This window comes from Vigna unguiculata, chromosome 3, assembly GCF_037176805.1.
Source record: "Vigna unguiculata cultivar grain cowpea cultivar isolate G323 ecotype 2 chromosome 3, ASM3717680v1, whole genome shotgun sequence".
Lineage (NCBI taxonomy): Eukaryota > Viridiplantae > Streptophyta > Magnoliopsida > Fabales > Fabaceae > Vigna > Vigna unguiculata.
In genome coordinates this window covers 8,792,856-8,805,541 of record NC_140794.1, presented here as the reverse complement: position 1 = coordinate 8,805,541, position 12,686 = coordinate 8,792,856, and the positions used below count along the sequence as shown (strand labels likewise).

The 12,686-nt window shown below is 34.1% G+C and overlaps 1 protein-coding gene across 1 annotated transcript; it reads right to left on the bottom strand.

Annotated features, from left to right (window-relative positions):
* Positions 1 to 1,841: 1,841 nt before the first annotated feature.
* Positions 1,842 to 12,160, bottom strand: LOC114177305 (DEAD-box ATP-dependent RNA helicase 37-like). The gene is made up of 7 exons (XM_028062587.2): positions 11,981 to 12,160; positions 10,684 to 11,623; positions 10,510 to 10,593; positions 7,375 to 7,617; positions 7,012 to 7,179; positions 4,963 to 5,076; positions 1,842 to 2,870 (listed from the first exon to the last, which is right to left on the bottom strand). The coding sequence occupies exons 2-7, from the start codon at positions 11,452 to 11,454 to the stop codon at positions 2,382 to 2,384; spliced, it is 1,869 nt and encodes a 622-aa protein (XP_027918388.2). The 5' UTR covers positions 11,455 to 11,623; positions 11,981 to 12,160; the 3' UTR covers positions 1,842 to 2,381.
* Positions 12,161 to 12,686: the final 526 nt, after the last annotated feature.

Below are 12,686 nucleotides of genomic sequence, written 5' to 3'. Positions count from 1 at the left end.
TTTTTCAAGAAGACTTCTTTGATGTTTTACATACCCATGTGAGTTGTACTAGTAATATTATATTTTATATATTAAAATAATCTAATTTGGATTAATTAGATTCAACTTGATATAAAAATCAATATATATTGTCTTCATCCTCTGCCTCTTATATTTTGATAATGTTTGATGGTATTACAATGATATTCTTTGTGTTGAAAATTAACTGCACTAAAATTCTCACATCAAAGTGGTTTAAGAACCAATCTTTTTCGAAATTTATAAATAATTTTTTGTTCTTCTACCGATTCACCATCCTTTGTGTAATTTTCTGACCATTTCTTTTAACCAAATATGTAAATTGTTACCACATTAAATTTATTAAGAATGTCATGGAAATTTCGTTCGTAAATTTAATATTTTCATTAGGAAAAGTTAAATCTCACCTCCCCATGAAAATGTTTTTGAGATTGATTAAAAGTCATTCCCGAAAACATGGTTTCCTATAAATATTTTTTTCTCAAAACTAAAATGGTTTCTTTTACTGAAGCTCTTGTAATTTGATCTTGATCTATCCATGTGTTTTAATCCCTTCTTATGTGTGTGTCCTATCCTAGCCTTTCAATTTATATAATCTAATAGGTCTTAAAAATAACTCACCTTTAATTATTAATTTAAAGAGAAGAAAAAAATGTATTTCACATCTTAATCTTTACATTTTCCTAATTTAACGAGTCTAAAAGAGAGCTAATCATTGATGTCTGAATTAAAAGAAAGAAAAATTGAGATTAAAAAAAACAACTATTTTAAAGTAATTTGATCATTCATTATATGTATATGTTTAACATCTCCTCCTAGGATAGAGAGACACTGGCTTTTATCATCCAACGTAACCTATATTAGGGAAATGCTAACATTTGTCCTCTGTTAAGGAATCGGAAACTTATAAGAGTGTATAAAAAGCACTCCTTCATAACTTTTTTTTTTATTTAAAACTACATATATGGTTTATAATAAAAACTTTCTCTTTAATTTCTTGACCACTCCCTTAGGACGGTGGTCAACAAAAACCCTTACTTTAACTCCAATTTAAACCTGAGAAAGTAGAAAAAGAGAGTTTCACTCACAAAATTAGGATTCCATGTTATAATAAAAGTTCATTAAAATTACTTGCAGGTGATGGATATTGAAAAGAAATACAATTATATGTTTACCCTTTTGCCACACGTCTAAGGTTGAAGGAATTTGAAAAGACCTACATTAGTGGACTTAGATTATAATAGAACTATATGTATATGAAGAGTTATTGGCTATTATAGGTCAACTATAATAATCACATCCACATATCATAAAAAAGGGTCCCCTTCTATACGTAATTTTTCTCCACTCAAGTATCTTTCTGTATTAATCGGAATTATTGACTTGATCATCAACTTGGGATACATGGTCGGTCCACTTCTTTAACCACCTCAAGCTATCTTGAATAGACAAGACAAAACGAATGCGACTTCATCATAAATGTTGTCCTTCAAATACAACAAATATGAATATTATAATAATAATTGACAATATAAAATTGGAGGACGAAGAACCTATTATTTCTTCTATTGGATTTAAAGAAATGAAATACGAACATCACCAAAGACGAATGATCAAACTGGGAGTGAGTGGTCATTAGAAACAAACTTTCTTTCATTAGAGACATTACGAGTGAAAATTGGCAGTACGTATTCAAACTGACACCTCTCTTCAAAAAAATATGTCAAGGAACGGTGTTAATGCTACTGACTCTTTATAACCTTGCCCTTGGTCTAAGTTAAGATCACCCAATATATATATATGATACAAAGATAAAGAACATGTAAATAAACTAGTCACCAGATGCAAATTGTATGTTCAATCGAAGCATGGGGGAATTATCGTTCATTTCAGCCACCACTATAATATTACAAAAACCTTTGCCCATCAAAGTGGGGAAATATTAAATTTAAACATAAAATGGGTTGAAACTGGGAAGAGTATGCTTGAGAGATGAGTCAGTTAACCATGATAGCCATAACAAAAAGCTCAAATTTCTCCCCAGGCATAATCTACAACCAGTCTCCCACCAAAATCACCACCCAAAATGAAGGGGTCAAAAAGTCGTCGACCAGAAACTCCTAATATGTTAGTAAATCTCCAATTCCTACCAACATTACACAATCTTTATTGATGTGCCAACTCGACCACATACACAAACCCATATCCCTCACAATGATTAGCACTGTAAAATAGTACAAAATGACGGCTTGAAACACAAGTGAATTGAAGACCATTAAAACAAGAGGGGAGAAAAATCATCCTGTAGGTGTGTGTATTCGCACCTATACCTAAGATGGTGTAATGATATGAAAAGAAGAAAGTCAGTCCCAGGCACTAGTGACGCCAGGACCATACCCTCCTCCTCCAGCATATCCACCAGAGCTTCCATATCCACCACTGCTGTTTCCTGAACTGTAGTAATCTGAAGAACCCCTTGTAAAAGAGCCCTCTCTCCGAAAGTCACGACTACCAAACCGACCACCTGATCTGCGGTTTTTCCCTCCACCATAAGACCGAGCAGCATACCGAGAGAGCCAAGCAGGTACTTCTTGATTTGCTTCTTGCATCAGATCTGCTAAAGCTCTAGCTAGTGATGAATTGTTATCATTAAAGAATGCAGTTGCAAGACCTTTCTTTCCAGCTCGCCCTGTTCTTCCAATTCGGTGTACATAATCATCAATATCATTTGGCAGGTCAAAGTTCACTACATGAGCAACATGGGGGATATCAAGACCACGTGCAGCAACATCTGTAGCAACCAATATGGGGGTGTTGCCACTTTTAAAAGACCTCAATGCTAGTTCTCTTTCCTGCAGGTATTTCAAAATTGATAAGCACAGTAAGACAAACAAGCATATGTATAAACAATAATTCGATGTACAGTTAGTTAGCTAGGAGTGGCAAAGCAATCCATTTGCTCATCATCAATCCGGTTAATCACCAGTAAATCCATCCATTACATAAAATATATAAAAAAAAAATTAGATTCGATCAAATCTATCCACTTTCATGGATGGTTAATGATCCATCCATAATTTCTCAAAATCCAACAATTTTTTTCACAACTAAATCTTTCTTAAATTTCTTCTTTTATTTTTTTTTTCAAAAATATAACTTCAAATTTGTTTAAAGAAAGTATTTTTTAATTTTTTCAAAATACAACTTAAAAATATACATTTAACTTTTACAGATGGATATATATCCATCAATGAAAAAAACTAATGGATGGGCAGGATTGGATTTCTGTTAAATAGATTGGATTGGATTGTATCATAGTTTAACGTAATATTTTAATTAATGGATTTTTTTATCCAAATCGCTATAATCCAAAATAATCCGTCCAGTTTTCCACCCGTACAAACAACAGATAAATTATCAAATGCTATAAAGTTGCTGCATTTCATATGAGGGTAACAGTTGAATAGCATTAAAACCAAACCATGACCCTATTAATGAACAAATTGGGACAAATAAATAAGCATACAGATACTTGTAAGATCCAAGTTCAAATAAACAAACTAATCATATCATTCGAGAACAAGCACAAGAGATAATCAAATAAAGGTTGCCCAAGAAAGCATAATTAATATGATACTTCACAACATTGCCTGTAGAAAAAACAATTCTTTTATAGGAATAACCACTTCATGACTGTTCTTGAAATGTTTGGCCACTGTATCTGGCAAGGTTAGAGATTCTGTGTTTTGTATTTTGAGTTGAAAGAAGCTTCATAGGCATGCACTAGACAGAACATTGGAATTCAATAAATTGCAGGAGAACCATGACAAATTAGTTTCTTGTAATTTTAATGGAAAAATGATACAACCATCTATTTGGTGTTTCAAGCCATCCCAGCATAAACCCCCACAAAAAAATATGTTCAAACCAACTTCATTGGCCATGGAAGCCTTCTTGCCCTCTGTGCAGGTGAAAGTATTTTCACACATTCCTGATCTTCTCTTCTCCAACCTTATTTATCTCACTTTTGACGTGCTTCTTTGTTTAGGTCCATTTGTTTCAAAAGGAAATCGTAAAGCAGGAAATGACTGGTGTAGAGAAATAGCAGAGAAAGCATTCCTTGTACGGTACAAAAGGTGGTAAAGAAAGATGCCACTTTCCATTAGTTCTCACGTGTTTTATTTTACACTTAGACTTAAGGAGAAAAGAGTGAAAAGTGCAACAGATATTGGTATTTTCCAAAATTACACCTCTCATCTTCTCTCTTAATAATATATATGTATGGGTAATTTTGTAATTGTACAATTACTTAACTTTAATCTATCTTCTTAGTTTTTAAAATGATCATTTCCTTATCACTCTCTCTTCAAACGAACAAATACAGTTTTCCCTCTAGTTTATCTCACTTTCTTTCATTTTCCTTCCCTGCAACCAAACATAGGACTGACGAGACAGCCAGGTTGTTAGTTTTTAGAATTTAGATATAATTTTCCTTCACTATTAAGCTAAGGGTGCATGTATTGTTGTTGCTTAAAAATTTAAGGACTGGTTGCTAAAATAAATAATTACTATAAATTTTAAATGCAACTGGTCCTTGAGTGAGAGGCATGATACAATGGAGAGCACAAGTACAAATGCTCTAAGAAGTCCAAGACATGTTCATTTTCCGGGCAACAAACAACTGTCCATGAATTACATTTTGAATGTGAATTTCGTTTGCGGATATATTCTTTTTTCAGTAAGTGATGACAAATCTTAATTTGTGCATAATATTTTATAAAACAGCAGGCGTTGATTTGAGAGATAACAATTGCAAGAGTGAAAAATAAATCATTAAAAGAAAAGAGAAAAATGGGAGTGTCTAAGTCATTCAGCTTTTCAAATAGCAGTTAGCAGTGTTTAAACCCACAAAAATAGGAGCTGACATTCGCGCAATAAACTAACCTGCTGCGACCTGTCACCATGAATAGTAGTTGCAGGAAAACCATTAAGACACAACCAGTGTTCCAGTGAATCAGCTCCCTTCTTTGTCTCCACAAAAACTAAAGTCAAAGCTTGCTGCAAAGTCATGCATGAAATAATGTTATAAATGATAATTAAGAAACAGTTTACTCTTAAAGAAACGCAATATAAGAAACACCAACTCTGACATGAACACAGACCCCGAGACACAGTTAATGTCCAAAATATATGGCACAAAGAATTGGCTAATATATATAATTAACATGAAAAAAATCTCAACTGAGAATAAAAATTTATATAATTCACACTTAAGTTAATGTTCATAATATATATAGGGCACAACGAATTGACTAATATACATGATTAACATGAGAAAAATCTCAACACAATTAAAATTTACATAATTCACACTGTATAAGCAAATTTGAAAAATTTAACAGTCTATAAAAAAAAAGGTTCTCAGTAAAATTTTACGAATTATATCTCTTAATAGCTAAAACAACTAGTTGTGTCTTATGAAAATAAAGCATCACAAAAAATGTTATTAGCCTCTTAAAGTTTATAAGGTAAGTTTTTTCTTTTAATTTCTCACTTTTTATGATATCAGTCTTTTAAAAGCATTTAGCCACTAATAGGTGTTAGCTCATTCTCTTTACACGTGTTCAAGATGTAACAAAGAGGTGTCCCCAATCTGCCAAGGAGATGTCTGAACTTAAGAAAACATATTGTGACACAGTTAAGGAGAGTTGGAAGCAAAAGCAATACAAAGGCACAAGAGTGTCAGATATGGCAAAACACTATTCTTTAGAGGTGTTGTTGCTTCCTAGAACACAATAAATAACTATACAATAAGAAAACAAATATAGATTATCCACACTATCCATACAAACTGAAACATAGATGCAACATTGCACAGGCATAACCACAGTTCAAAAACAACAAAACAACATAATCCACGCAATGACCTAAAATGTCAATATAAACAAGTGCAAGCATGTTGCTCATAATCAATAAGATTGTTCTTCATATGTTTCTCGAAAAAATTATTTGTTTCACATTTTTTGAGTTAGGCATACCCTAAAGTCCTCCATGCAGTTTTATGGCTGTTGCTTTTGCTAGAAGTTAAGAAGCCAAATTGAGGCAATAAATATGTGCCACACTTAAAGGTATATAGTCAGAGAGTAGAGTTTTTGTATCTTCATGGAGAATCATATAGACAATCAAATTCTTTGGAACAAGACTAGATGTTAGTCTCCTTCTTGGGTATGTAAGGTTTATGGTCATTTTAGGAGGGCTCACCAAGTAATGTTTAGGAGGTCTTTGAATGATTTTCTGTATACTTATGTTTCCTCAAGGAGCGTCTCTAATTTTTTTCATCTGTTAGCATATGTCTTATAATGTTCTTAATTCTTTTAAAGAAAAATATATGCAAGAATAAATGAGTATACACATCTCAGTAAACAGAACCATCCCAAGTGGGTCAGGATGGGTTCATGAGAAAATAGCCATTGTTAAAAGTTCTGGTGTTTCTCATGGAAATGTGACACTGGAGTCCATTGTCAGTGACTGGACAACTGACAAAAGCTCCAAATTCACTGGTGGCAAAGGTAAAATTAATCATCTTAGATTTTCTGGGCTACTTCTCCCAACTCAATGGATTTATGCATTCACACAACTTGGATCAATTATTGATATTCATTTAGTTTCAAAAATCACAAGTAAATGAGTATACACATCTCAGTAAACAGAACCATCCCAAATGGGTCAGGATGGGTTCATGAGAAAATAGCCATTGTGAAAAGTTCAGGTGTTTCTCAAGGAAATGTGACACTGGAGTCCATTGTCAGTGACTGGACAACTGACAAAAGCTCCAAATTCAGTGGTGGCAAAGGTAAAATTGATCATCTTAGATCTTCTGGGGTACTTATCCCAACTCAATGGATTTATGCATTCACACAACTTGGATCAATTATTGATATTCATTTAGTTTCTAAAATCACTTGTATAAGTTTTATGTAAGTAATAAAGTACCTTTCCCTGTACACCATTTGCCCTCTGTGCATGAAGAAGATCCATTAGGTGACTTCTCTTGTCAGACTCTTGAACATATTCAACTCTTTGGACAATTAAATCAGTACTTGAACCCACTCTTCCAACAGCAAGGAAAATATAATTTGAAAGAAAGTCAGAAGCCAGTCTCTGCATTTCAACCAGAAATCATTATAATAAAGAGGTGCATAGCCAGCATTAAAAGGAGCCTGTATGCAGGCCACAGAGACAAGGGCGGAACAAAGTAGGGAAGAATGGTAGCAAAATTAAGAACGTGTTTTTTTAAATCACATGCCAGATAAAATCATGCTTAACAAAAGATTATATTTACAGATTATATCAGACCTGTATCTCTTTCGGAAATGTTGCACTGAACAACATAGTCTGTCTAGCACCTGGTGGAGGCATGTCCATTTGTTCTACAATCTTTCTTATTTGTGGCTCAAAACCCATATCTAGCATCCGGTCTGCCTCATCTAAGGCTAGATATCGAATCATCTGCAGTGAAACTCTAGCTCTCTCCAGTAAATCTACCAGTCTTCCAGGAGTTGCAACAAGAATGTCCACCCCTCTCTCAAGATCCCGCAGCTACAGAGAAAATAACCTGTTAGGGTATATAACAACCTAAAAGTCCTTACCATAGTTCAAAGGTAAACTTTTATAGGTCAATAAGGGTTCCATATTGGATCCATCAAGGAGAATTTGAAACAAGACAGAATCTACAAAAAGAACACATCTAGAGGGATAATTTACAAAATACAATATATAAACACAAAGTTCTTAACCAACCAATACATACACATGCAAAGACTTCTGTAGCACAAAACTGCAAAATTATTGAAAAAATGAATATATGCACATCCAATAAAGCTCTAAAAGGGTGTAATAAAATTTCACTGCTTCACCGACCTAAAATATGTGTTTCCAATACTAACAATAAGATAACAAGATTACCTTGAACATAACTATATATTATGAAGTGCAGATGATGATACAGTAGCTTAAAATTGACAATTTTAATTTTAATACAAAACATATCAAAGTCTATCAATTTTAAAGTTAATAGATAAAAACATAACTAGAAATACAATTACATGCACAATAGAAGATGTCATACCACCATAAAAGGAAAATCATTTCCAAAACTATCTACATGCAAATGTATAACAAAAAACAGTACAGTCAAATATCCAAACACAATTAAATTATCATCCTGTAAATAATAAAACGTAATGTTTATGGGAAGTAAATTACACATCTAAAGCCCCATAGGGTAAGAACATGTTCTGTGGCTCTGACAGAAGAATAAAGCCAAACCAGTGATACTCATCAAACATAGTCAACATTAACTTCTTCCAAAAGCAAAGAATATGTACAAAAATGCCAAGCTAATAATCAGACTGTGCATAGGCACATAATTAGCCATATATGCACTGCATACAAGAACAGTAAATTTTTACTGTAGTACAACATACATGGATGGACAAAATTAAAATTAAAATTAATTAAAACTAAAAAAAAAATCAATCTTGACCATCCATGTATGTTTGTAAGTCAATATTTGTTGTTTCCACCATGGTAGTCAAAATAAGAGTAGTATGTGAAAGAATCTTCAATTTCAAAACCTTGATGATACCTCTGTGCAAGCTTAAAAGATGACTGGGATCATACAATCCCACCTAAACTCACTTGAGATGTATGACCTGCAACGCATTTTGCAAACCAAAAACTCAGGTCATTCTAAACTGACCTTACTCAAGATTCAGGAGAACTTTTGAACACCCAAATATATTATAAGCCCTACAGCATCCAGCAAGGACCAACTTAACTAACAGCTGCCAAAGTTGTGCTGTGCAAAGAGCAACCTTATGGTCCTCTAAACACCGCTTTACCGCAATGCAGTAAGGTTAGAGCACTTTTCGGGGAGAAAATCTCAGTACAAGTTGTAGACAAGTTCTAGGCTTTTGGGTATTTCAATCTTAAGATTAAAAAGAAAGAAATATATCTTGAAGGGCTTAAAGGAACTCTCTCACTATCTTCTATTTATAATGAAGAACTGATACAAGGATACATGGAAGATTAAGGGACTGCACTAGACTCCTAGGTGCAGAACTAGATACGGCTGTAAGTACAGCTGATAGATGTTTCCAACACTACACCCTATACTTAGGGTTAATGATACTACATAGATGAAATTATTCTAACACAATCATTAGATAAGATCACCATTATCCACAACCCCCTTTTCATAACCAGATCAAAAAGGAAGAGGGCACAAAGCAAGTACTGATTATGGAAAGACAGACTTGGTTGGAATCACCTCATAGCAGAACACGTTGAGGATTTTTATGGACAGAATCACAGCTTATCAACAGAAAAGAATAAACTTTGCCAGTCTTTTGTGCTTTTATGGCAACTAGATCAACACATTATTTTGTAAAGAGAAATTCCTATCCAAGTTCACCGCAAATACTTATCTCTTGATCTTTTAGTGAACTAGCTCTCCAAGGATTGTGAAAGATATTCCAATAAGAATATTTTTCTAATTGTTTTAACTCATTCCCCAAAAAGTAGATCCAGCCACATGCGTTTGCCAGAGGCTAGCTTAAAGACTGACAACTCTAGTAAAAGTGTCAACAAGAAAAACGGAAAAGAGAGGGAGTGGGCTAGCCACATGCGTTTGCCAGAGGCTAGCTTGCTAAAAACCATCAAATCATCTCCATGCAATGACACCTACATGAAATACTTCAGAAGAAGAAACATTATTTTCGGTTCTCCACTCTCTCCCTCCCCAAACTACACCTGCTTCATATATATGTTCTGTTCCCCAGTACTTTATATCTGCTTCCATTCATTATTCAAGGCCGACAGTTTCCAACCTCTTATTCTAGTATTTAATTGTTGCTGTTATCTCTATATTAAGTTATTGTGCCTTACACATGAGCTCTGGCTGTGTGTGCTAAAAGGGTGAAAAATGACGTTTTAACAAATAAAAGAGGTTCAAATAAAAAATGGCTGCGAGGCTGTGCCCCCTTTACATAAATTGCTTTATTTTGAAGTTTTTTAACTATTATGCATTAAATTATAGTTTATTCTGAAGTTCATATTTCAATTTATTTGCAAGATAGTGAGTTATTGAACTTTAAAATGCCAATATATAGATGTTTTCAATGTTTCTTTTTATGTCTAAATACTTTTAGTTCTATGTTTTAAAGTTGCTATGACTTTGTTGGCCGTATAAAACATTTTTAGTTATTTATCATGAATCTTATGCATGACTCAACTCTGTATTTGACAACCACACTTGTTATGCTTGGTTCTCAGATGTGAGCTGTACTAAGTAATAACAAGGTATCTACAGAGCTGAGTGAAAAAGACCAATACAAATTGAAGCATATACCAAAAATATCATGTCAAGGACTCATTCATGACTAGTCCTGAAAAAACAGAGAGAAAAAATAAAGAGAAACAAAGATAAACCTGCTGGTTTATTGGTGCTCCACCATAAGCAACAACCACCTTAACACCAGTTTGGAATGAAAACTTCCTAGCCTCTTCATGTATCTGAAAACAAATACAACATTTAAAATACATTTTCATAGCACAACATTGTTCAACAAAAGTCATACCACAAGGTTAATATAGCTAACTCACTTGCATTGATAGCTCCCTCGTAGGAGAGAGAACAAGCGCAAGTGGATACACAGTGCGCACCCCACGAGGTGGCCTCTGGACAGGTTGGCCCCTCATAATTCCACTGATGATCGGGAAACAGAATGCAGCTGTCTTTCCAGAACCAGTCTGTGCACAAGCCATCAAATCCCGTCCACCTAGAGATATTGGTATAGCATGCCGCTGAACAGGTGTTGGTTTCACATATTTGCACCTTCTTATATTCTGATTAAGTGCATCACCCAAGTCAATCTCTGCAAATGTATTCACAGGTGGGGGCACATTTTCACCACTAGTCTCCACCGGAATGTCCTCATATGCATCAAAATTTATTCCTGTATTCTCCTGCTCATTAAATGCCTCTTCAGCATTATCCTCTTCTTCAAAGGGGTTGACTTCCCTGCCACGATCCCATCCACCACTTCTATTTCCCCATCCACCTGGGCGTCCACCACCACCACCACCATACCCAGAACGATGATCGTTTCTGGGTGCAGGCCAACGGGATCCAGAATTACCAGCAGCACTAGAGCCAACAGAACCAGAAGAAGGACCACTGTATGCCGGGGCTGGGGATGGGGCTGGGGCTTCCGCTGATGGCTGGCGGTTCCTAAGATGAGGAGGAACATAAACTGGTCGTGAAGGAGCTACAGTGCTACCAGTGCTACCAGTTCCCACATTGTTAGCAGAAAACCCGGGACCCGAATTTTCAGCTGCAGAATTTGCAGCCAAATCAGCCCATGAAGTTCGCATAGTCAATCACAAATTCTTGTTGTCAACAGCCGCCTTTAAAATTCAAAGGGAAGCCCCCTCTTTTCCAGATTCGCGATAACACCTTTACAAGTAGCCCCAGATGAATAAATAAAAACAGTTGAAACGGATAAATACTCTTCAAAACGAACAAAATTGCTCAGAACTAACCCTGAAACACAGCAGAATCTCAATCAGTAACCCTGCAATATATTTGCCTCATGATATCATACAAAGAAGGAGCCTAGTAGCAGAACAAGTAAAACACAATCAACAAAGGGGCAAACTATGCAAAGCAAAAACTAAACAAAAGATCACAAGGCAATGAATACATGCAAAGAAGTTTACCCTCCTCAAAATCTCAAATAGACTATAGCAGAAGCACACTTGGCCTAGATTACCGAACCAATCACAATGTCTTCAAAAAACAAGTAGGACAGCGACCAAACAAACAAAAAGAGCAGAATCCCACCGCAACCGAAGCAAGGAAGAACTAATGATATGCAGATTGCAGAGAGAGAAGACGTACCTGCGTCTGCGTTAGGAAGGTAAAACCCTGAAATGGTGAGAGGAGTGAGAAATAAAGAAGATCGAGAAACCCTAATTTGGTTTTGGATGCAGAAAGAGAAAGAGAAGAGAGGGCGCTTTCGGAGTTAGAAACAACAAAAATATCTTTTCACCTTTTGTAATGTTTTTCTCTCTCTTCACAATTTCAAAACGGAAAAAAAAAATAAAAGATTAAAATATGTCACTCGTCTACCAAAATTTAAATTTTATTTTTTATTGGCTGATTTCATTTTTTTTAGTTTAGAAATTTAAGAGAAGTGTTAAAGTGTTAATTGTCACTCTAAATCAAAAATTAAAAACATAATCTTGAAAAAAATAAAAATCAAAACCATACTTTCCAGAAAATCAAATATATTTAATTTAATTGGAAATAAAAAGTACATAAAATTACTATAATTACATATAAAGAAATTCTATATAAAGAAATTCTTTTTATATGTCATATTTCATAATTTCAATCATATCAGATAAAATTATTTGTTAAATTTTTGTAATTTATATTTATATACAAAAATATTCTCTCTTATTTTGTACAATATAATTATTATTTTAATTTTTAAAATTAACAATTATTTTTATAAGCTTTTATATTATTATTTATCTTTTTTCATTTTTTTCTATTCATTAATAATTATCTTTTTCATTTTATCTTCATATATTCTACTTTA